This window comes from Lonchura striata, chromosome 3 (genome assembly GCF_046129695.1).
Source record: "Lonchura striata isolate bLonStr1 chromosome 3, bLonStr1.mat, whole genome shotgun sequence".
NCBI lineage: Eukaryota > Metazoa > Chordata > Aves > Passeriformes > Estrildidae > Lonchura > Lonchura striata.
In genome coordinates, this window is record NC_134605.1 from 44172698 (window position 1) to 44199681 (window position 26984).

Consider the following 26984-nt stretch of genomic DNA (forward strand, 5'->3'; position numbering starts at 1 on the left):
CAAAAGGAAATCAGTGAAGTGTTATTTAAGAATACAAGACACACAAAGGGGAGTCCAGTCAGGAAAATATGTTAGAAAAGCAGAATCCATTAGATTAAAATTACTTGCACTAAATGATAATTATTATATTTATTCCCATATTTTAGTGTTTCAATTCTTAATTTTCAGATATGCATCTCTGAAAGAAAACTCTGTCTTAAAACTTAGCATATTAACAGCTTGTTAATAGCCTTAAAAATCGACCCACTTCAGTAGGATTAATTGCTTTGTCAAACTGCAAAACAACAAGGAATTCTTGTTGAAATAGCAGTGGAATATACTCTTCATTCAATTAAATTATGAAGTGCTAAGAGTCAAATAATAAAATCTCCAAACTTATTTTAGTACATTTCTAAAATAAGTGGCTTCAAAAGTCTTATTTTCAAATTGGTTTCTTAGCCAGTACCAAAACCAGAACTGAATGGCAAAAGCTCTTTCAACAGCTCTGATCAACTGAGTTTGATATAATCACAGGTTTTGTTACCCAACTATTCTAACAGTAGTTAAATGCAACAAGCTTATTTCATTATTGCATATCTGTTTCATTTCTAAGTTTTCATAAAACGAGGTGAAAACTAATTATTTGAACAGATTTGGATTAATCAGGTCTGACCACGTGAACACAAGCAGACTGCAAATGTGTGAGTGGGAAACTTGCAAGGGAATGATTTGGAAAGGGACATTGCAAAGGTAAAGTTTAAAGGGGAAAGCCTTGAACTGCTTTGAAGAAAAGGCCAGTAAAGGAAAAGGAACTGGCCATACCAGGGCTGGTTGTCTTCTCCATCCTAGGGAAGGAGCAGCTGATTTGAAGGTTCCCAGCCTATGTTGCAGCCAAAATAAAAATTACCTTGCTCTTTGGATCTCCTGCTGGTTCTAAAACTAGAGGGATGTCCTGATCAGGGACCAAGCAGGGCGTAGTTAAATCCTGGAAGAAGCAACAAACAGTTCTGGCACGGCCTATTTTTGGCTCACAGGTATTTGGAGCACAAGCAATGCTCAGTGCTTGCTCACTGAAGGTCACTGTCGTGGATTAGGAGGAGTGACTGAATACTTTGCCCAGTCTGAACAAGGGACATGGGGAAAGGATGCAACAACCTCAGCCAGTACATACATAATAGGTTAGTGGAAAATAAGTATTGAAAGGGGGGCTTTGTTCCTAACATAACCTAACAGGAAATTTACCATGGTCTCTAACTTCCCCTTACTTGGGTATGCAGTGAGCCAAACCCTGAAGAGACTTCATTAAGTATTTTGGAACTAAACAGTAAGAGAAAAAAAAAACAATAAACAGTTATTATAAATCTGTTTTGCACATTAAGGTTGGCTAAATTCTAGTAATTTGGGTCCACTTGTCACATTTCATTAAGACAGTGTACATGCCGTGCAAACACTGATAGATCTCATCACCTGAAAAATAATGTGGTGGGTCTTCAGACAGGCATACTGCTTGAACTTGGAAAACTGCCACATTATTTTGATTCCAAGAAAGCCATGAATAACAACATAATGCTTCTGCTAAATACTGAACCTTTTAAAGGGACAATGATGAGAGCTTACTAAAACACTGTGGAAAGGAGAACTTGTTGCTAGGGAAAACCATGGAGTTAAAATTGAAAGATTTTGCTGTACACAAGAATTAGCACCTGACTATAAAAAAAGACACATAAGGAAACTATAAGAATGAAAGGAAGGCACAGGAAGAAGTGAAAGGACAGTAATGGGGTGGCTGAGCAACACAGCAGTGAAGCTGACAGACAAACAGCAAAAAAATATGAAAATAAGTGGATCATGGCAAGAGGACATCCTATTCCATGAACAAGGAAAATTCATGAAAGACAACAACAGTAATAAACTCCAAGTAAGGCCATATTTACTGTCAGTGCCTGTGATTTGCTATGAAAATATTTATTTTTGCTTTTAAGGCAAGCTCATTCAGTGTACTATATCGTCTTATTAGGGTACAGTTTTCCCTATTTACATGCATTTCCTGTCAAAAATTGTTAGACTGATTACAGACAGAACAAGTCCTAGTGCATTTACCAAATTAATCCTGTTTTGTAATAAGATGCAACTGAAAGTTCAGAGAAGTAGAACAATCTGAAATCAGTGATGAAGATCCAATCCTTTGATTACTAGCTATGTCACAGTTGAGGGTCAGATGAACATTCTGTCTCCTGAAAGCCACACATTTCAGGAAGTGAGACATCTAAATTTTATGTTATTCTTATGGTGAAAAGTTTGTATTTTGATTTCTAATTTAGTTTCTTTAAACCACATCTAAATACTAATGTCTTAACCATTTGCTTGAAACATCTTTTCAAACTGTTCAGAGCTCTATGCACTGATTATTTAAAACACATAACATTATATACTTTTTTCCATTGTTATTTTTATTTATCCCTTCTGAAGAATTTCAGTACTTATATTTTATCTTTCTCTTGCTGCCTTGACACATATCTTTCTGCTCACACAAGACCTATTGATAGGATGGACATGAAAGATACAACTCCCATATGGTTCAACAATCAATCAGTAAGCATCTTTTGTGTGCTGTTCAAAACCAAAGTGAGATAGCATCCTTATTTCATGACAGCCTTCCACAATGGCTGACATGATTGTAACTTGCATGGCAAGGAAAGAATATTCCAAAACTAACTACAGAAATCAACACTTATTCTGCATACATGGAAGAACATAGAGTAGTAGCACAGAAAGTTACAAACTACCATCAGTCTGATCTACCAGCAATTTTTTTAAGCATTAAAACTGATATATTATACCAAATGTGCTTGTACATTTCAATTAAGTCACAAGACAGGCAAGACAGAGTAACCTTACTGGTGCACTGCTGTGCTGGTTTTTAGCCATCCTTAATGCATTGAAGACATTCTGAATTATTATATAAGCAAAGGGAATTCTCTAGAAACAAGAAAAATACACTGCAATTTTCTGTTTTCACAGACACCTTGAAGGATACAGTTTAGCTGTACCTATTACTAAGCTCACACACTAATAAACATTTCAAGATCTGTAAAACAAGGATTAAGTGGACTAGTTTTAAAAATCTTATTACATGCATATTTTAACCATAAGACTATTTTCAAGATTCATTCCATTAAATGTTTAAAACATACACTAGATGTGAATTCAGTCCAAACTGAAAACGTATTCACCAGAGGCAATATTGCCTTTTAATAATATAATGAAATAGGGTACATGGGATAAATTCCTGAATCATATAGAATACAAATCTTACAGAATTTCTGATGTCTTACAATATTTCAAGAAAATAAATATAATTGAGTCATATTTCTTTTAAAACAACTCAATTTTCAACCAATACTATTAAAAAACCCCAACACTCAATGTCAAACATTTATCATGTAAAACTACAATGAAAAGCTTAAAAGACATACCTGTTGCCTGTTACTGGGCATGTATGGAAGCATTGTTGATACATGAAACATTAATTCATAATCTTTATAGGTAGTATAGAGGGAATGAGTTCCTGTTGAATCAGCTGAAAATTAATTTAATCGCAAGAAGGTCAGTAACTTACAACATTCATACTACTTTTTAGGACACTGCTCTGCATGCTCTGATTTAAATCTATTTAAACAGCTTACATATTTTTTATAATTGAAGAAAACCAGTTTCCACAGCTAAAAATCTAGTCTTCATTTTTGTATTATGACATAGAGGGGGTCCTACAGAAAAAAACCCAAAGTGTTAGCTGTCTCTGAGACCTAAATAAACTAATTTAAAATATATTGGCATATCACGATAAAATCAAAACACTTAGCTACTTGAGTGTAGTCTTATATAAGGTGTATTTTCATTGTTTAAACATTAATAAGGACAATTGACTAAACCCATACTTTACCAAAAGTGAACTGGCTATTTCAAACCTCACATTAAAGCACAAGTTGCAGAACAGGCATTTTTAAAACATAAAACATGTGTATAGTACATATATTTTAAAATTCTTTATATAAATTTAATATATGATATGAATTAACATTTTATTTTGTTTAGAAAGTTTATTAATTTTGTGATGTTTACAGTAAATGAGTTTTACACTGTAGTCATAAATTAATCCTTATTATTACTATTCTTCAATTTGTACAGACTAAGTACATACAACGAACTTTTTAAAAGTTAAAGGTTTAGCTCTATTGAACACCTTATTGAGTCAAGACAACTGCCAATTTTTCTTCTCTTTTTCCACATTCACTTATTTTTAACATAATTTTATGTTTTCTACAGCAATAAATATTCTCCAGTACACTCTTTAGCACACTGTTTAAGGTTTTGGAATTTTGATCTGTTTTGAAGAGTAACTATATTCCAAAAAGAAATCAATTAGCCATGTTAGTTCTCCAGGTAAAAGTATATAAACATACACTTTTTTATTTGCAGCCCTACATCTAAAAAATATTTGTGTGTATACAATTAGGAGAGCATTCATATGTGAGTGTGCTGGGTGTATCAATTATGTCTGTATGATAATTAAGTTAACTTCATTTATTAAACACAGATTACGGTTGCATAAGAAATAAAAAGCATAATTTCAAGTGAAGTTTGTTACTTAAATGTTGCTAAAAGAAGGAAACCGTATTGTGCTCTTCTATTTCAAAATCTTAGCTGAAAATCTAATTCCATTATAACCTTTCAGTGGCATTTTAGAAGACAGTTTTGAAGAGATAGAAAGAGAAAATATGTTCCAGTAATAAAACATTTTATCTCATTTCCAATAGACTGATATGTTTTAAAACATATACTAAACAAATTATATAGCATTGAATTGGTAAAGTTTAATTTAATTCCCTTATTTCTTTATCTCAGGCTTTGGAACTGCATGCCACTAAAACTGCACTAAAGAAGGGCAGAAGAGGATTTGTAGTTAATATATTCCATATGTTCTGAACATTTGCACTGGGTCTGGCTTGGAAGCAGCTATAATTGTTCCTAGCAGCCCACATGGTGCTGTGTGCTGTCTGTGAGATCAAAGCAGTGCTGGTAACACACCAATGATTCAGCGGGTGCCCAACAGTGCCCGCACAGCATCAGCGCCACTCTGCCCCCACACTGTCCCCTAGGAAGTGTCCTGGGCTGGCCAAGGGCTTGGGAGGAGACAGCCAGTCAAATGGACCAAAAACATATCCCATGCCCTATAAAACTGGAAAACTGGAGCAGGGAGACTTTTTTCATGGTAGCTGTTGCTCAGAGAATGGCTGGTCTTCAGTCATCTAATGGCAGGTGGTGAGTGGTTGCCTTTGAATTAGTTGTATTGTTCTCTGATTGATATAGTGGTGGCTTTCATTTGTGATTGGGTTTTTTTTTAATTGTTGTTGTTGTTTGTTTTGGAGTTTTTGTTTGGGAGGCTTTTTGGGGGTGTTCTTTTCCCCCTTTCTTCCCTTCACTCATGGAGCTCTCTTAATCTCAACTCACAAACTGGAGGGGGGTGAGCACACAAGAGGTGAGAGCTTATTTGTCAGACAGGGTAACATCACAACATTCAACTTTCTCTGTTACATAAGAAATGGATCAACCAATTATCCAAATATTAAATAAACAAATTTTTAAAACAAACAAAAGAACTTTTTATAGAAAAACTTCACAGCTAGTCAAGCATTTTAGAATATAAAAATTTAATAAATTTTACTCCTACAAGAACTAAGCAAGACTTATTACTGAAACACTGTGTCTACCAAAAATATAGCTCCTAGAGACAACATTATTACACTCCTCTGAACCTGTAGGCAGTCAGAACAATGTATAATCTAGGTCTAAATATGACACACAGTAATACTTCTTGGTTGTTAAGTATAACAAAAATATGATACTTAAGCCCATACTTTACATTTAATATAATACTGTATCTTTTTGAATTCTTAATTCCATTTTGCCTGTTGCAAACTATGAGGACACTCTATGACAGGACAATGTAGTAAATGGCACACAGACTTTTACATCAGATTAAAATCACATTACTGACTGATACATACACAGTGTTGATCAGCAATGTAAGTTCATACTGAAGCACAGCAAATACAGAAACTGAATTTGCTGACAGACTAGCATTTATTTTCATATGTACAACTTACTAGGTGACATTGAGTCATGTTCTGATTGGGGAAAAAAAGAAAACCAAACATTTTCTTTCAATATTCATCCCTATTTATCAATTCATTCTAGAAGTCTGACATCCACAGCATGTTAAAACGTATTTCTACAAATTAATTTGAAAAATTATTCTGTACTGAAACAGGATGTAATAGTCTCTAAAAAGCTCAAATTATTAAAGGGAAACAAGCATGGATTTAAGCAAAAAGGCAATAATGTTATTAGAAATAAATGTGGTGCTTACAATAGGCTGACACTATGTTAAAATGAAGTAGATGAATAACTAGATATCCTTAGATCACAGCTGATATGATCAGCTGTCAAAATCCTGCTAAAACATCATTAAACTAAGAATTAATTTAAGTTAAATTTAAGGGCAGTAAAAAACAGTATTAATAAAGAAGTGTCTTAACATACTGACTTTTTTTAACAGCAATACTTCAGTTCCTATTTTGCTACAAAATCCAACCAATTTGTACAATTAAAATTTTAAACTAATGCACTTAGGGAACTGGAAAGACCTGGGGAAATGGCACTGAGGTAGATTAAAAATTATCAGCTGAGAAATGATGACATGCTTACTGTGCCTGTGTGAGAAACCAGGAAAACTGACTGCTTGTGTGTGTTGGCTAATAGTAAGCATGTATGTTTAGCTGAAATAAGGGAAACTGCTCCATATTTTGAAATACATATATTTTTATTGCCTTTGAAAAAATAAGATGTTAAAGTGTACCTGACTGGGGAAATATTACTCATGTATGATTTTAACTAAATGAAAACAAATGAAATAAATTGCTTTGATTTTCAGTTCTACTAATGCCACAGGAAAAGTAAATTATCTTTCAGAAAACCTTTGATGCATGCTCTTACCATATGCTTCATCTTCCTCATTTATCATATAATCTTACTATTGAAAACCTAAAGTCAAGAGCATGAAAAGACAACACAATTTACAGATGATCAGCTGGATAATTACCCTTTCTCCCACAGCTTGAAACATAACTTACTTTTATTATCTAGCTGTGCCCTGTATTTACTGAATCCTTTTAGCCGTACTCTCTGGCCCAGGAGATCAAGGAACTCTTCAAAAGCTGGTCCTGCCATCTCATTGTTGTACATTTCTTCTTCTGTGCTTTGGCCTGCTTTGCAGTAAAGGATACCAATCTTGTGTTGAAAACTCAGCTGAAATTAAAAATTAAATAAGAAAAGGAAAATTTACAGAAACAAAGTCAATACTAGAATAAATATTAAATAATTAAATAATATGAAATAATTAAAATATAGCACTGTTATAACCCCTGACAGAAGACATCTGAAAATGAAAAAATAAGTGTTCTGATTTTGGAAATTAAGTCACCACAGGATGAAAACAAAACAAAAAAAAAAATCCACAAAAGACACCCTCCAATTTTTGAAAGAAAACTGGATTGGCACTATTCAAACAAAGATAAAAGCAGTACAAAGACTTTTCACTTTGTTATCTATAAAAGCACACTCTACTTCCTGCTACAGTATGAAAAATTTAATTGGCAATATTTATATATTGGTCCTTTTTTCTCAGCTTTCAAAGAAGGTGAGTTTATCGTCCCTCATTTTTACCCTTTAAAGTTCACTGTAGTTCAGTTAAAACAGGCCCTCAGAACAGTAATTTCTATTATATGTAATCTTTTCCCTTCCTCATAAAATCACGCACTGTTAAAAACTATTTGCCATTTTTAAAAGTATACCTGAAACAAGAAATTAGATTGCAGTCAAATAGTTTTGCTAAACTGATTCTCAGTTATGGAACATTACACAAATAAATCACATCTATCCAAAAATAAAGTACAAAAACTATAAAACCTTAGGTATAGAGATCATTACTTCTTGAGCAGACCATTTTCCTCTTAGCTTTTATCCAGACTTAAGCTGACAAAAAGGAAACCTCCACATGGATGTATTAGTCCTATTATTCTTAACCAACACCTTCCAGAGCTTCACAAACTGACAGAGACCATCAGTCACACACGATTCCCTTCAGACACTTTTCTACATTCATGACTCAAATCAGCTCTCCAGTGGTAGACATATCTTAATCAAACTTCAGGATTAATATCCAAAATGCACGTTATGGGAAGGCTTGATGAATTTCTGTTAGAGCAAAGGTGACAACAACAGCCTGCTTCCCCTTAGTCGTAAAGAGAAAAAGGCTTTGTGTAGGAGTGAGCCCTTGTGGAACCTGCTCTGGCAGAATGCCCTTGACCAGAGAGCAGTTCGGAGCAAAGGACAGGCTTAGTAAGGACAGGAATAAGGAATAAGGTTTCACCTGGCTAGCCTAGAACACAGAAGAGCCAGAAGCTGTAAGTTTGATGTGGAATGGGATGGATGACCATCTGAGATAAAAGGAGATTATGGATGCACTGAAGGAGCTGCTGAAGTCAGACCCATGAAACCTGGAGCTACTGGTTTGCTCCTGTCATTTCCTTTTGACTGGCATTAGGTGCTACCCCCATCCAGAGTGTTTCCTTGATTCCCCATTTTAAAGAGAGAGGTACTTAACAAAAGGTTCCAGGTTGCACACTGGTGACTATTTTATTCAGCAGAAAGCTAGCATGAACAATTCATGAAGGAAACTGCAAAATAACTGGTCATGCAAACATTAGATATCAGGAAGTAGTGCTGGTACTTGACACATCCCAGTAGACTTAAATGATGGTGACCACACTGTCAACTCTATACCAGCCCTGTGTCCAATAGTTTAACTTAAACCACAGGGGATTTAAGTTGATTTCCTTGATTTCACACTAGAATTGACAAGTAGAGAAGTTAAATGCAAAATAAAGTCACCAAAAATAGGGACAAGGACTAAGGGTAAAGAGGCATCTGGGCAAAATATTTGGTCTAGTCACACTTTTCATTCTGCACATGCCAGACATTCCTGCATTTGTTAATGAATAACAATAATCCAAATAGGAGTGAAGTATACACCTATCTTAAAGAACAATCCAACATCTCACAGTTTAAACACTGAGCTAACAGATATTGAAAATGAGGATCTGAGACTCACCAGCCCAAGATATGAACTATTCCTGGGATTTGACTCTGTGGACCATCAAGCACTATACAATTCTAAACAAAGTCAATACTTTAAAAAACCACTATTGCTAAACAAGCTGCAAGCTCATTTGCAGTAATCTGAACCTCCTGCCCCTGCACTAAAACCCTTCACAACTACAAAATTGGAAGATCTGAGTAAAAGAACTCTCAGCCAAGATCATGGTGGCTGTGCAGAAGCAGAGATCTAGGTACATTTAGAAAGTCAGTGCCTAAAAGAGAAATAACTCAACAAGCTTTGGCAGGATCTTCTTATGTCATGCATTTAACTGGCATGAAGAGCTATCAGAATATTTAAAACTGATAAAGTTTGCCAGTTTTGAAATTGTACCACATGCTTATTCAAGTTTTTTAAGTATGTAATTGTAGACATGGTTCCGATTTAATTATTTCCACTTCAGAAATTTTATATTTACTTATATTTTACACTGAGAACAATTTAATAACATGGCATCACAAAAAATCTGCTAAACCCATTTAGCTACTTGGGTATGTGATATGTATTGAAGGTACATAGCAGTCCTTCCTGACTCAAAATGATTCTGTTCTGGTCTGAATCACTCACTACTGAATCTTGGGCATCCTGGTAAATTTTTGCACGGATTATTTATCATGTAACAGCAACTTTCATCATGTGAAGATTTCAGATTCTTTACTATCAAGGAACATCAAGAGATTAGACACACAACAGTCACTAAATGTCACTGCAGCCAATCTTAATTTCTTTGGTCTTTTTTAAACTTTATCCTATAGCTCAGGGAGAAGTGAGCATTCTTAGAGCAATGTGAAGGGAACCGAAAAGTATATACAATAAACAACCATTAGCAGAAATTTGACAGGGAAACTAGGGGGAAGATGCGGAAAGCTTGAAAAAACAACAGTAGCAGATAAAATATTGACTTTTCTTGTAAATATACAGCTGAATTTAATGATGACCATCATATGGCAGAATAACTGGGAAAAGGCAATTTCTTAACATATTCAAATTAGATCAACCATCTAATTTACATCGTTTCTACTATCATTTTTAGAGAAAAAATTTAGCTACATGTTTCCTTCATAATCCATATTAGATTTCACAGAAAAATTATCAGATAGGTAGAGAATGAAATCAAAACAATAAATTCTTTAGTTGGCTAAATGTAAACATTTAATACTCCATTAGACAAAATTTTTATCACTCCGGTGACAGTACTAATCTTCCAGGTCATAATTCATCTTTTTAAATTCATGACATTTCCAAGAGTCATCATCTTCACTTGCCAAGCATAACTCTTTTTGTCTTTACTTAATGAACTGAATGCATAAAGTAGCTAAGAGGATTAAAACCAAAAATGGATCTCACACCACTTCTTTGCGCAGCTTTCTATGTTCAAGTATTCACCTTGTAGTAAGTGGTACATAAGATATAATAATATTACATTTTGTCAGGTGACAGCCCATTTAATAATAGGACTGAATTTCAGAACTGGTTGTACAAAATAAAAGGAAGTGCTATATACTGCTGTTTCTCAAAATGAGGAGATGATCATTAAAGAATCAATCTGGTCATTTCAATAGACAATCTCAATTTCCAATTTTTGGGAAATACTGTTAGTGAGTTTGAAAAATATTCAGATAAGGTCAAACACAGTCATACTCAATACTGCCCCTCTGAGAGTGAGTATTATTTACTAGATTAACCTAAACTCTCTGAAGCTAAAACAACAGAGAGCAAGAGCACATCAGGAGCTCTTGGGTCCAGAATTCAGTGCCTCTGATTTCCCTGCATTGTTTTTACCAGAAAAAGTGACAAACACAGAAGAAAACAACATTCAGCTAAATTAGCACCATCTTCAAACACTAATGTGAACAAAAGTACTAAAATTAATATACAAAAGATAGTTTAATAATCCATCCAAAACCAGCCAATTCTGTTCCTCTGACTACATGTGCTTTGTTTCGAGCAATTGTTACAGGCACAAGGAATTCTGATAGATACCACCAACATTAGATGCAATTACTGCATTCAAAACTAAATCAGCAATAAAAAATTAACTATAGCGCCATCACATTCAACTGGTTCAATCATAGGATTGGACTTCAACAGATAGATACTGACTTTCACCTAGAAAGTAAAATCTTCAATTTCAATGAACATTTTTTAAAAAACCACAATTTAAAAACCATCATAAGTGTGTCCTTCACAAAATATTCAAAAATCATAAATTTAACTACTAGCTTTGAATGAAGAAGATTCACTTTTATTGAACCTAATAGACCTCACCATTTTCTCTCAAAATTTAGGCCATTCAAATATTTTATTGCCATGCAGTTAATTCAGTAGTGTCAATCACAATTTCAGTTCTATGAATACAGAAGTATTCTATTCTAGTAAGAATACAGCAAATTCATAAAATACAAATACATACTTTAAAACGGTATTGTAAAAAATAACTATAAATTTTAGATGCAGAGACTTAAGACACAACGTGCTTTGCTCCTTACCCACACATAATACTAATAGTGTTAGATGTATTTTCATTTGCATTCGACTTTTGTACATATTTTAGTGCAAATACAGATTGTGAAAATCCCTTCTTACTGATGTTAAAACTTCATAAGCTTTCACTCAGACATTGAAAGACAATCTCCATAGACCAATATTTACTTCCTTCAGCTGAAATGCATTTTAAGAACTATTTGCTTTGAAAAGCAAACCTCATTTTGTCAGTGAAAAATAGGCAGGTTTCTCTAAAACCAAGAAACTGAATGGTTTGCATTGCAGATCCATGTTAATTATCACATTCTGCAAAATATTTAATATATTTTTTTGTTCTATTTATCTAAAGAACAGTCTCTAAAAAGAAGGTCATGTGCCTTCTTGCAACATACCCCTTGTTCATCCAGTTTAAGCAGCTGCTCGGGAACTTTGGGCGAGCTGGAAGCCTGTCTCAGGCACTGGATGCTCAGCTCTGGTATTACATACTCCAGCACCTCTTTGAGAGGCAGACCTCTTGCCGTGCCATGACGAGCAGTGGATGGTATAGCATCTTCTAAAATTGCTCCTCTTAGTGTGGTAAGCTGTATGTAAGGTAAAACACACAAAACATTTTTAGCTCTAATACTCTAAACCCTAGAGATAAAAACTTCAAGTTTTAGCAAAAGCATGGAAAAAAGAAATGGAAAGAAAAACACCCTCATTTTAATTAATTTTTTTATCTAGTAAAAAAAAAAATAGTAAATAACTTTTAAAGAGCAGACAAGCTTTCAATGTCTAAGAGACAAGTATATTTTTTGCCTAACAAAAATAATGAAGCATGTTAACAATTTATTACAATTACTAACAATATTCCTTTTCAGGGGGAGGAGAAAGTATTAAAGACACCAGTAAAATAAAACCAGTTAATTTTGCCATACTACCCTAGCAAACAGTAGTCAAATGTGAGGCTGGACATGTGAGATAAGCTATAGTGAATCTCAAGTTTACTTAACCCATTCACCTATTATTTAATTTATGCTGCTTTATCTTCATTGGATTTGACAAGAAGAGATTAATTTCTTAGAACTGGGTAACCTGGATCACCTTTCCACACATATATACACGGACACCACATTTTTGGCTATGAAAAAACCTAAACTGAAAACAAAAATTACATCTATATCTGTTTTTACATCTGTTTGCAAAAGCACAAGAGCCCAGTGATATCATGAGATCTAGCTAACACTTCTCTGTATCCTAGTCAAAATAAAAATCAATAGTCCTAAGGATTTCAAAAATTTACAGTTGTCTGCTGCAATAATAACATTGTGTGTTTTCATACAAATCTAAGGTAGTTGAAGTGATAAAGAAATTGTTTAGCAAGAGATGTTAAATTGCTTGAAATAGAAATTATGAAACTTCACACACAACATCCACAAGCAAATTCTTCTTTCAAATAACACCATTTTTTTATAGATATATTAATACTTCTGCAAATTATCCATATAGAATTACATAGAAACATGTCACAAAAAAGCTTCTAAGAAAGTATTTTGAAACAAACTGAAAAAATAAATATAAGTCATTATACTAGTTTTCCTATTTTGCAGCTCCCTTTATCTCTACATTTCTTAATCTTTCATTTCTATAATTAGAAACATAACACTAAGCAGCCTGATCCACACTTATCTTTAGCTGTGTTAACATCTGTTCCCTTGCTTGCACCTTGCAGCTCTCTTCAAGCCAACTTACCTCCTTTTAGGTGCTCACTCAAAAGCACAGAAATTTTATGTGGTACAGAAAAGGAAAACTTTTGTTCAGGAGCAACTACATTTACTAATGGTACAGGCAACATCCTTTCCCATTAAGAGATTTACTTTCAAAGTTAGCAATGTAACCCCAGACAAACAACTAGTATCCTAAGCTCTAAGTGAACTTTTCCATTGCTTTGCAGAATTATGGCATGAACATTACCTCACTTGTCCTGAAAACTATACGATAGTTGAACTGAGATCCTTCTTTCTCCTTAGCATCTTCAACCTTTTCCCTCCGGATGCTGACTGCTACAGGTCCAAGATTTTCATCTATTCCGAAGTAGTTCTGATGCTCTTTTGAACAGGAATGAATTAAGAGATAAGAGTAAAGGATGAATCTCCTAGAAAATTTTCATCAAATCTCAAAAAAATTCTGCAGCAAGAAAAAGAGATTATTTTTAATTGAACTATGAGGTCTGTGAATACACCAGCTGGCAATCTTCTGAATTGTACAATAAGTACATAAATCACAAATGCTAATTTTGATGAGCAAAATGGTCACTCATATCACATAAATTATATTTTCTCCTTTTTTACTATGAAATTAATCTTTTTGCTTCATGCCATAGGAAACTAGTCTGGAGAAACTGTATCTACAGAGAATCTTGAATAAAAGCTAGGAGTCTTCAACAAATAAGATTTATTCTTATTTATAACTTTACATTCCAAGCAGCTACTCAACAAGGGAAAACTGAGTCTAGTAACTCTTCAGTGGTTGATGAATAGTTAAATTCATCCGTGAGGCAACTGGTCCAGTTGGGGAGAGTAAAGCACTAGGAGCTGAAGAGAAAGATCACATTAGAGACTATTTAAGGAGACCAGACACTCAAATCCATGTGACCAATCAGGACGTGTATTGAGGCTCCACCTCACCACCTTGGAAAGGCCATAGTGAGTAGTTACAGACACCTCTAAAAAAGGGCAAGAGGGTCTGGGAAGCCATAGAACAGCCACGATAAATTTTAGTTCCCAGGGAGATTAAGGAACAAATTCTCATGGAAGACACTTCCAGGCACATGAAGGACAAAAAGATACTTGGAAACAGCCTGCATAGATTTAAAAAATGCAAATCATGCATGACCAATCCAGTTGTTTTATGCAGTGACGTGACTGGCTTTATGGATGAGGAAGGAGCAATGAATATCACCCACTTGTGCTTTAGCAATGCTTTTCACAAAGTCTCCCATAGTATATCTGTGTAGCTAAACTGAAAAGACATAGTTTGGACATGCAAATTGCAAGGTGGATGGAAACCAGCTGGACAATTGACCTTAAAGGACTGTGGTCAGTCATACAAATTGCAAGTAGTGGCCAGTTACTAAAATGTTTATCAGAATTTGATGCTGGAGGTGTTATTGTTTAATAAATATTGTTTAATACATTATCTAAATGATGGAATGGAGTTCATCCTCAATAAGTTGCTGCCCCTAATTAAGCTCTAAAAGAATAGTTCATGTATTGGAGGTTAGGACTGCAGAAGAGTGCAAGAGATTAAAACCAGCAAGCTTTTAACAAATCAGAAATATGTGCACACGGCAGACATGGAAATTCATAATCCTTGCAGTTTTAACAAAAGCAGGCAAGGGCAAAGCTACACAAGTGGAGTCCCACAACTGTAGGGTGTCTTGTGCTTCACTTCCCACTCTCCTCTTCCCCTGGAGGCAGCTACTGCTGAGCTGTGACAGCTGAGCTGCATGTGAAGCAACTCTTAAACCACTTAAAAGTTTTCAACCTGACAGTTTAAAACAAACTCTCATTTTGACAATCTGAGAAAATGGACTGAAAAAGCCTTATGAAGACCAACACAGAAATGTACGTAGAACAGAACAAGCTCATACAACAGACTGGGAACCCACTGCCTCAGGAGCCTCTCTGTGGAAGAGGACTGGGGACCCTGTGAGCACAGGCTGCCCAGCAGCCAGCAGGACCTCCCAACAGAGATGGAGGGCAACCACACTCTGGGCAAGAGCCTTGCAGCAGCTGAGGAGAACATTATGCCTTTCTGTTTGGCACTTTTGAGGGCACATCACAAGTAGTGTCCAGTCTTGGACAGAGTGGGATAAGGCCAACAGACAGCTATGAAGATAATTAGAGGGCTGGAGAATATAACAGGTGAGGAAAGGCTAAAAGAAATGAGCTTGTGCAGCTGAAGGAGGGCAGGTTAACAGGGGAAACAACTGCTGGATCCCATGAGCTGCTGGGAGGTTGCAGAGAAAGAAACAGACTCTTCTCAAAGGTACAAAGTTAAAGAACAAGATGCAACCATCACAACATGCAGCCTCTGAGTAGGGGGAATCCAACACAAACAGGTTTCCAAGAGAAATTCTGAAATCTCCATCCTTAGATACTGTAAAAACCTAAAGCCACAGCTAAAAGGAAACGGGTTTTGAGCAACCTATTCAGAACCTACATTTAAAGGGAACTTTAAAAGAGGGTGTTAGACTGGATGGCCTGCAGAAATGTCTTCCAATCCAATTTATGCTATATTTATCCAATTTATCTCGTATTTTAAATAAAAATTAATTGACTAATTTCTCCTTAAAGGTTGTCTAGATTAAAAAAAACATTTTGGTAGCATTTTTGAGCTAGTTTGATACTTTAAGTAATGTATTTATAGAAATGTATAAAGAATTTTTTTCCAAAATTTCTTTCACTAAGAAGTCATCTATACTCTCAGAATTAATGCAAAAGAATTAAATAATCTCTACATAAAAGACAGTCTTATTTCTCAAATCAAGTTTAAACTAAGTTTCCAGTAGTCTTTCAAAAATGTAGCTATAAAGTACGTAGGTGGTTCCAATCCATCTCCTAGTGGAAGGAAAATGAGCATCAGCACATTGCAACTTTTCTGGAAGAAACACCTGGAATAAAAGAGGCACAAGCATTAAATTATCTGCTCATGCTCTCCAACTACATTCCTTTCCCAGTCTGAGAATTCTACCTGAATGGATCAATAATGTACCTTATGGACTTTTTGGTGTTAAAGTAGAATTTTGAGTTTAAATGGGAAATTTTATCAAAGGGAACAGGACTTCACAGAGAAGACAGAGAGAGGGAAAGAGAGAAGTTCAGAGGTCAAACACTTCCAATAACATAAAAGCTTCCCACAGCTGCATAATGCAGGCTTTGACATAAGGTAAACTTCTCAGAAGTCTAGAGCTTTCAATTCTGATGTAAATCTAGAAAAGAAAACTAGAAAAGTATTACACAGTTACTAGATTTCTTGGCTACAGTATTCTGAGCAGAAAAATATAAGTGTGTGCAGATACCTACTAATTTCTTGTACAACATGAAAAACAAACCCAAACACACTATTTATATGCATTAAAAAATAGATAAACTAGAAAAGAAAAGTAAGGAAGCTGAAGTAAATTCAATAGCACAGCTACTGATATTCTGGGATTTGGGGAAAACGTTTTTAATTCAAGGCATCTTTTTTTTTTATTTCAAAAAGTACAAACTCATAAGCTCATTTAAATGTATTTATGTTGGCTTAAAAAAAACTAGCTGGGGAGAAAAGAAGAAAATAAGTGCTATTTTTTAGCTGAGATCTAGAAAGATGCTAAAATACTTGTCATTGTTTACTTTTTCACTTTGAGGAATGGTTGTCAATTTGTCTCCTAACACAAAAGTCTTAATTGTACAAAACTGAGTTAATACCAATACCTTGTTAATCCTGAACATTTCTTTTAGGACACTTTTTCAATCCCATATCAGCAGATAATGTCAGTAACATTAAATGGTTGCAAGCATCCCTCAAATAAAAAGCATGGTAATAATAAACAAGTCTTGAGGAATTAGGAAGACAATTGCACAAGGGGAAATGGACAAATCAATGACCACCATAACAATGAGATAAATAATATATTCTAGCTTTTACAATTCTCAACTGAAAACTGAGAAAATATATTCAATAAATATAACATATTTTATATCAGTTGCAATGGATTTGATTTTAACAATAGCTACAAAGCCTATAAATATGCAGTATAAAACTACAACTCATTTCAGAAAACACTAAATCCCAGATCTCACATTTCTTGAAAGGGAATGGAATAATTAGTGCTACACATGCCAGGGTGTTTCTTCCATGCATCTTAAAACAGAAATAAAACTGGTATGCTGACAAGTGCCAATTATAAAACTGTGAACAAAATGAAATGTTCAGAAAGCTATTTCTTTTTCATATATATTTTCCTAAAGGCAACAGAGATCAGCAATAGTATGTTAAAGTAACTATTGTTTGCTCAATTTTTGTTTCATCTTATCACAATGATTTTGATAAAATTAAATTGCACAACTAAATCTAAAAATTAGATAGGAGAGCTCACTGTCGTGGAAGAGCATCATGTAGATCCAGTATGAACATAAATGTCAATTCTTTTCAATATGGAAGTTCAGGTCAGCAGCAAGACATCTTGGTGCCCAAGGCAAAATGTGTGGATTATTTCCTCTATCCACAGTAAATTTTGCTTAGGTGAGAACTGTATCCAATTAGAAATAATGTGGCGATTCCTTATGTGCTTCATCCCTTAATATAGTATATACTAAAAATTAAGATTTTAGTTTCATCAGCTTGTTCGCCCTGACGTGTTCATTGTAAAAACCATTCAACACAGATTTCTCTCATTTAGCCTCTGTTACAGCTCTATAACAAGATAATGTACAACAGGCCATAGCTTTCATATCACTGTAAAGGTGAGAAGGTAAGAATTCATTACTGAATATTAAATGAATCATACCATATTTACTTTTGAAGAACTCTACCTAGAGAACAATTTGTAACAATTCAAGTTTCCAAGTGTTACGCTATGTGGGACAAAACTCTGATACTGCTTCAGAACAGAAGTTAATAAAAACTAATGACATTGACATCAATTTTCCATAAAGGTCATGACGTTTGTTCATAATGTAGTATTTAAAGTAGATTTGAATATGCATCTGCATTTTCTTTTTACAATTTCTCTGACAAGATTTTCCTTCACAGAAGTGTTCCGCACTTCAGCATTTGTAACTCATCCAAGATAAATAACTTCACAAACAAGTCCTCTTTCATCTGGCTCAATTCTTGTCGCCCCCTTCCCCCTGCCCACTGTCTACTGACAGTCTTCCTTTAATTTTTGTGAATGCCAATCTTTTCTTCTCTCTGCCTCTCAAAAAATGTGCCACCCTTTTGTCAAAAGTTTCACTTCATTGTCTTGCACTCTGACTCCCTCAACATTTTTATATAATTTACAACCTGTCCAGCTTGGGATCCATTTTGAACCTGTGAATTTACTGCCCATTCCTCGCTTAGCTATGGGTCTTTTTCTTCCTCTTCCATCACAGATTCAGATTCTTCTCTTCCTTGCCTTTTAAGTACTTTTTTTTACAGCTAATGTGCTCTCAGTTTCTATTGTATTGTGATCAGCAGTCTACTGGATCCTCTTTTGAGTCTCAGGAGGAAGGAGTAACAGTACCATGCTTATTTCCTGAGTTCAAATATAGTTAGAAAGCAGAGGAAGCATGATTTCAAGAAGAACAAGAAGAATATGGCTGTAACAGTTTTTTAAAAACAGAAGCAGATTTCTCTTTAAATAAAAGCAAGAAGAACTAGCTGTAATTGATAATACAGAAAGGACAGAGATAGGTATTTTGGAGTTCTCCCACAAAACCAGGGCTTTCATCCACATTGCACAAGCCAATACTGAATGCAGACTATCAAAGCTGATCACAAAGTGGAAACAGTTTATCTGAATAATGATTACTATAATAATTACTGTGATGACAAGAGTATCCTGGCAGTTTGCAGACTAAACACATCCTAAAAGAAAGGGGCATGAGGCTAGGAGAAAGGCATAAGACATCATTCTTTAAGCTGAAAACCTAAATAACATCAGCAGTTCTCTATTTAAGGAGTATGTACAAGTGCATACAGTATGAAAGGCCTCAAGATACACTTGAAGACAGCTGAATCTAAAAGAGAGTCAGAAGACTCAATAATAAAACTTTCTCTTTTGGAGTCACCTTTTAGGAAATAACTGTCGCCGCTCTGAGTATCAGTATTTCCAGTGCATTTACTGGGTATAAATTACCTATTTTCTTCCTGCTGATCAAGAAAGTTTGGGTTGGAGAGGTTAACTTACATGCTATTTTATATGACCTTTCATTAAATCACTTAATGAACTCACACAGTTATTGCATAACCATACATAACCTACTGCTTTGCTCTGAGAGACCAAAAAGAACAGACTTAATTTCAATAAATTTTCAGGATTCTTTGGAATATCTAAGTCTCTCTATGAAGAAGGAAAACAAATTATTATCTTTACTAAGCAATTTAAATCTAATGCATGGATACATCAGAACAGTTCCATTAGAAAAATTTACCTTTTCCATAGAAGAATTTGCGGTAATAATATGCTCCAAGATCAATGTGTTCTATGATGTAACGCTTCACTTTCTCTCTGTGAATGGACTGGTTTTCTCTTGGTACTTCCAGAACTGAAACACCAGCATTTGTGCAATGGGAACTCAGAGAGGACTCAAAAGAACAACTTTCACCTGAAGAAAAAGATGCTGAATTTGCCCTAGAAAGTGCAATCCGTCTATCTCCTTCCCCACCAGTTTCATTCCTGAAGTAAGGGCAGCTCAATACTAAATCATTGCTTTTCCCATCGCCCTCATCAGCATCTAAATTCTCTTTTGAATTGAGGTCCTCTTTGCTTCCCAAAGGAGATTCACAGTTTCCAGTCTGGCCTGCTGGCATCTGAGTTTGTGACGCAGCTGAGGCCCCAGTGGTGATATTTTTTCTTTTTCCTACATTTACTCTGGTAGCCATTGCTTCATTTATGTTAAACAAAATGCTCTGAACATCATAATGTGCAAAACATTTCTGACAGTTCCAAGAACGAACATTTCTGTCAAGTCTATCATCCAGGTCTGATGAAAACTTAAAAGTTTCATGCTCACTTTTAACTGTTCGCAATTTTCTAAACAGAGATGTTTCTACTGCTTCTGATTTAAGTCTCCTCTTGAAAGATTTCTCCCTGTCTCGACCAATAAGTAGGGCACTATCCATATAATCCAACCCCGAAATCCTGACAAATTCTCCCCTGGAAATCTGTGCAGCAGCATGTAGACTCGGAGAAACCGTGGGATCACAGTGGAAAAACTCAGAAAATCCAAAAGGAGCAAGGGTTTTATGTTCAAAATTTTCCACTCTGTATCCTCTCAGCATTGCAAAAAAATTTTCTCCAGACAAGCCTTGTCTATCAATTGAAGAAGTACTGCCATATTCTCTGTGAAGAGCTGCTCCAGTGTTTGGGTTAACAGCATTTTGGTCTAACACATCTTCAGCATCAATATCACTTATTGTCACATCACTGTTGCTTCTTTGCCTTATGGGATGAAGACCCCTTTGAGGTGAATGAACAAAAAGATCTCCAATTGAATATTTTCCCTCTGTAAATTCCAGTTCTAGTTCTTCTTGCTGTTCATCACTTTGGTCATTCTGTCCATTTGGAAGTACTGAGGCAACACCTTCATAACTGGCTGGAGGTCTGTTTTCCCAAGCAGCTTTACTCAGCTCCTTAGAGCAATCCTTTTTAGGAGGCCATTCAGATACCCTTGCTCGAACACCCATTTTAGGCACGGCTGGTGTACCATTTGTTTGATTATTTTCAGCTTTGCTGGAGGCATTTGAAGAAACAGGAGGACCCATGCTACCGTTCAAGGCTTTAAGTTTTCTAGCGAAATAATCGTCAGATTGCATGCTTCTTGAAGACTCCCTGAACTTGGAGGAAGTTCTGCTAACCTTGTGCTTGTCTTCTTGCAAAGACCTTTGATCACTCATGTCCAGTCAGTGGGAGGAGAACCACTACTATTGCATAAATTTACTGTTACATTTGTTATTACATCATCTTTTATGGGCCAATAAACTGTGATATAAAAATACTGTTACAGTCTTCCCACAGGTGCAGGCAGGGACCTCAGTGTACCATTTTTGTACAATTTCTATCAGGAGAGCAATCTCAAAACATTTCCTTCAGTTCAGTATTAATCCAGAAAAATTTCTTCAATCTGTTCATAAGGAAAAAAAAAAGAGTGTTAAAATGTTTATACTCAATAACAGTAAGTTTTCACTCTTGCTTGTAAATACATAACACCCCATGAAACTGCACGGCCCTCAAGTGACTTGCTTCATATCATTTTCTACCCTTGGACTCCTTAAAACCAAGCATGTAATAATTCCAGTTTTTCACGTGATTCCACAGGATGTGAGAAGCTTGAACCTACATCTCTCATGGGCTCTCCAGTACATGCACAAGCAGAATAGCAACAGAATGCTCTCTGCATTCCCTGCAATGCTGACAGCAACTCAGATGCCTACTCTCCAACTAATCACTGGGTTTGTTTGGTTAACATCTAAGATACTTTTTTCCAAGTTTTCTTGAAAACGGTTAATGCACACAGGAGTGTTAGGGCAAGACTGGTAGAAAATGTAAGTAAAATATATGAAGCAGATAGGACCTTATGAAGAGAGATGTGTTTTGCCCCATTTAAAAGAACATTTAAAGATAACTAATTGTTCCACTATGATTAATTCAGTGAATTAATCCTTCCCCTTCTCTCTTCCCAAAGGGAGGTTTACTTACATTCCTCTCTTTGGAGTGCAAACTATTATTTAGCTGTGTAAAACAGTTACAGTTGTTTCTGTTGTATTATGTTCCTCTGGTTGGAAACCCAGACTGTTAACTCAGTTATTGTGATATAGAACATCTCTGTTTTCTTCTTAAATAAGAAAAGATAGCAGCTCTATTGATAAGCCTCAATTTGATTAGAAAATTGGAACTGTTAGGATATAAAAATACTCTTCAATAGTCTTAAGAATAACCATGACTCATGCTGTGAAGATTCATATGCAGGCAGAGTCCATCCATTAATCCATTGCATAAAAGCAGATTAAAACAAGAGACAAGACAGAATGCTGTGTACTTCTTCAGATTTTATTCCTTGAACAAAAATGCCAACATAAAAATCTTTTAAGATGCTGCAAATGAGGACAATATGCATTTACCAGAGACTAAAAAGAAGTCAGGTTAAATTAGCTTGGAATGTAAGTTCTCCCTTGATTTCAATTACAATATGCGGTAGTAAGAGGAGTTAGAAGATGTGATTTTCTCCTATATTTTATGTGATAAAAACTCCTTGGAGGATGGAGAGGAAGGATGAGATGAGGGACAAGGGAATAATATAAATTAAAATGTGACACCTTATTTTTTTCTGCTTGTCAGAAATCAACCAAAATTGTGTTTGATATAGCAAACTTTAGAACACTTCTGCAGTAATGAGGTAACAAACCCAAGTTAGACTTCAGCACTCTCCTAACACCTATGGTTTCTACATGACCCGTAGTAGAAATTGCTGACAATTTCAATAAATGTATCTCTGCAGCTTACTTTCACTCCATAGAAATTCCTTACTGGCCCATGAAGACAAATGGGTTCCTTACAGAAGACCAAAAGATTATTTAAACAACTGATCTATTCAGAGAAGTAGCACATGAAGAGTGGCAGCTAGGATTTTTGAACACTGACTTATGAAAATACTGTACGAAAAGAAAAATATTGGTCAAAGAATCACAGAATGGTTTGGGTTGCAACACAAATTAAAGATCATCTAGTCCCAACTCCCTTGGCATGACACTTTCCACTGGACCAGGTTGCTCAGAGCCCCATCCAGCCTGGCCTTGAACACTTCCAGGGATGGGGGATCCCATTCTGGACAACCTGTGCAGAGCCTCACCACCCTCATAATGAAGAATTTTTTCCTAATATCTGATCTGTTTCAGTTTAAGACAGTTAATACTCATCCAGCCACTACATGCCCTGCGGAAGTCCCTTTCCAGCTCTTTTGAAGGCCTTTTTTTGGTACTGGAAGGCCAGAATTAGGATTTCTTGGAGCCATCTCTTCTCCAGGCTGAACAACCCCAACTCCCTCACAGCCTTTCCTCACAAAAGATGTTCCACTCCCCTGATCATCTTCATGGCCTCCTCTGGGCTCACTCCAACAGCTCCAAGTCCTTCCTGTGCTGGGTACCCCAGAGCTGGATGCAGGGTTCCAGGTGAGGTCTCACCAGAGCAGAGCAGAGGGGCAGAATCCCCTCCCTCCCCTGCTGCCCACGCTGCTTTGGAGGCAGCCCAGGCCAAGTTTGGCTTTCTGAGCTGCAAGCACACACTGCTGGGTCATGTCCAGCTTTTCCTTCACCAATAATCCAAAGAGTTCTTTGCAGGACTGCTCTCAGATGTGTCAATATGCTCAACATTTTTGGAGCACATGTAATTCTGCAAAATTAAAATAGAAGAAAGTTCCTTGAAAATTAACATGAACAGCTGACAGCTTTTTAATAATTTCTTAGACTGTTCTTTATACCATCATAGAAGTGGAAGAAGCTAAATAAAAACTCTGAAGGAAAACTAAACTATTCCAGAATCATCTTTTCTGTTTATGTCAGAATATAGAAGAGTGAGAACACACAGTAAGTTTAATTTCACATACTTGGGAAAATATTTAACTTCTTATTAAAGGTTAATTAAATTTTCTTTGAAATTGTGGTGAATGACATCTTCTAGCCTTCCTACCCTTTCCTACATAAAAACCATTCAGAGAAGTCATCAGTTTATGCATTTTAAAATAAAAAAGAAATCTCTGAAAATAGGAAAAAATACATATAAGGTAAGAAAAAGCTATCTTGCAAAAATTCCATTCTTTTTTTTGTCCTGTGTTAACCTTTTTTCTATCATAAGCATTTGTGCAAAAGTAGTGAACTGGACCAGGAGCATAATGAAGGCTGAACTGAAACTGGAGACAAGGTGGTGGGAGGCAGAAGGAAAGACCAATAGATGGCCACTACCAGGCCACTTATAAACAATCCAAATCCACAATGTGATTTACTGTTTGGCCTTACAAACATATACATTTGTGAAGGGCAGCAGAGATCTTAAAGACCAGGGGAAAGCAAGATTTTTTTTTTTTCCCACTGGTGATGGTGGCAGCTTATGTACTTGATGAAGTATGGCCTGAGCATTTTAACAGAGGTACATTGCAAAAGACAGTACTTTAATAGAGAATTCATTTTCTTTTCAGTGCAAAGCTGGTGTGACAGAAGACTAAAGAAATGCCTGTTTGGAAATGTAGATTGATATTTTATGGGAAATAGTAATGTTTGAAGAAGTGATGCAATATATTTAAGATATACTGTTAATTTTTTTTTTCTTAATCTGAAATTGGTCTAATTGAAAAAAATGCCTGCCTGTTTTTAATAGGATTGACCCTTTCTGTAAATTCCTGTAACTCAGTACAGCAGCATGTTCTGGCTGACAGCTGACTTATGCTGATGGATAGCACTATAGTCTCATGTTATCTGTTGTTAAGGATTTTCTCTCTCCACAGTAAGAATTTACCAACTTGCAAATATTGCACTGATGTTGATACTATCTATTGTAAACATTTTTTTGTTGTTGTTGTTGTTGCTGAATTTAATAAACTATTACTTCCACAAAGTACAATGTCAATGTGATCATGAGTACTCTTCTCTTCAGACTTGTACAGCTCTTTTGGTCAAGTTCTTCACTTCCTTCTCTTTTCACCTCACCCTAGCATTGAAGAATGGAATCAGTGACAGATAAGGTCAAAAAAGAAAAGCTGGATGCCTACCCTGCTGTTGTGCTCCTGCCAACCCTTCCCACTAAGACTGCTGGATGTTATGCAAATAACTTAAGTTCCTTCCACACAGCTACAAAGACTTCCTTCTGAGCTCAATACAGCAGCTGGTTTGTTAGCTACAGTTACAGTTCTTTAACATGGAACAATTCCAAGTTTCCTGGGGACCTGGATAGGTGCCCACAAATGTTCCTATGCCAGTAGCAGAGCAATGAATGAGAACTGTGCTATTGGACTATCCTGTCAAAAGGAGGTTGTTTGGAAACGCTGCCTCGTGTCAGCCTTGATAGATGGAAATGAATTATTTAAGAAGTCTTTCTGTGATCATTTTGTTGATCAAGACTTTGGAAATCTGCCCCTATTATTATGTAATGCTATCATCCTAAAAAAGAATGCATAATTTGGATGAAAGCATTAATCTCTATTATTTATCAAGATGACAATTCTATACACCATGACTCTCAAGCTCTACTAATCTTAAAAAAAAAAAAACTGGTAAGTGCAATTTGATAAAATAGGAGTACAGGCAGTAATAATATGCCAAAAGCTGAAGACCCGACATTTAATTTGCATTCAATTGGTTCTACACAGCATTTTCTGTGTCTTCCTCCAGTTAGTTTCCAGTCTTCAAAGGAATACATAGTGGTGCAGTAGTGTTATGTATTTGGCCAGTACAGCAGAACAGCAGATACACAATGGCCACTTCATGGGAATCTGAAGTTTGCAAGAAAATTCTGCACATGCTTACAAGTGCAATGAAAAAGAAGAGTGCAAGGGACAAATGAACATGATTTCTAAACTGCCTGTATTTTCACAAGTTCTAGAAGAGATAACGCACTGAACAAATCTGTCACAAGATCTGTCATAAAGATCTGTCACAAAACTAAGATCATCACTGAAAAAAAATAAGTAATTTTTGAAAAATTACAAAATAGCAGAAGAAAGTTTTTTTTTAATTCAAGTTCAAACGTGTTTGTTTTTTTTTTAAACAGACTATGTTAGCAAGTGTTCTTAGGTTTATGTATTTTAATATATCTGCTAACAGCATCTATTTCTAATTATTTCTTAATAGTCTTAATAGTTCCTAAAAGAACTACCCAATTTTCAGAAGCAAAGCAACCCCTCTGTCTGATTTTCAAGCAATGTTATTTGTGAGTTCAATTCAGAGAATTCTGATCACAGTAAACTGTGATATATCACATAACAGTTGATTATGATGTCACGCAGACTTATTACTGTAGATAGTAGTATGAAAAAGAAAAATTACTTCTTCATGTTTTTGCCTTTTTTTCCCATGCAAATGTCTTTATAAAATGATGATATTTAAGCATAATTGTCTTTAAATAGAATATTTCTTTCAAAGTTTTCCATAGGGCTCAGTGAATATTTAAGAATAACACTGAACTATAATTGAGCCACTTATTCAGATTGCAGCTGTGGAAAATGGATTGAAAATAATACAATGAAGAAATTATGAGCAGAGCTCATGAAAATAAATGGTTCAAATTATTATACATCAAATTTACAATTAAAGCTATAACTACTACAGTATAAATGGTTACTTCAGCTATGCATATTTCAGATACATGATTAATAAGCAGACATAGAAAAGAGACACAAGAATGATGGGAAATCCTTATTTGACAAATGGAAATACAGATGAGCTACTCTGTAGTGAATATTTGTTGCACACTTCCTTAGCTATGCTGTATTTCTTTATATTTATAGTCTCTGTGATGAAATTTCAG

General features: G+C 35.4%; 1 protein-coding gene across 3 annotated transcripts in view; it reads right to left on the reverse strand.

The window, feature by feature from the left end:
- SIPA1L2 (signal induced proliferation associated 1 like 2) overlaps positions 1–26984 on the reverse strand; it is a 123334-nt gene that overhangs the window by 49094 nt on the left and 47256 nt on the right. For 2 of the 3 annotated variants that reach the window (XM_077782112.1, XM_021527122.3), the window contains exons 3-7: positions 19903–21594; positions 13694–13827; positions 12133–12321; positions 7173–7347; positions 3456–3559 (exon numbers count right to left, since the gene is read on the reverse strand). In XM_077782112.1, coding sequence (XP_077638238.1) covers positions 3456–3559; positions 7173–7347; positions 12133–12321; positions 13694–13827; positions 19903–21367 — 2067 coding nt within the window. In that variant the 5' untranslated portion in view covers positions 21368–21594. Of the gene's footprint in view, positions 1–886; positions 965–3455; positions 3560–7172; positions 7348–12132; positions 12322–13693; positions 13828–19902; positions 21595–26984 lie in introns of all 3 variants that reach the window. The other variant, XM_021527120.3, reaches the window with a different exon arrangement.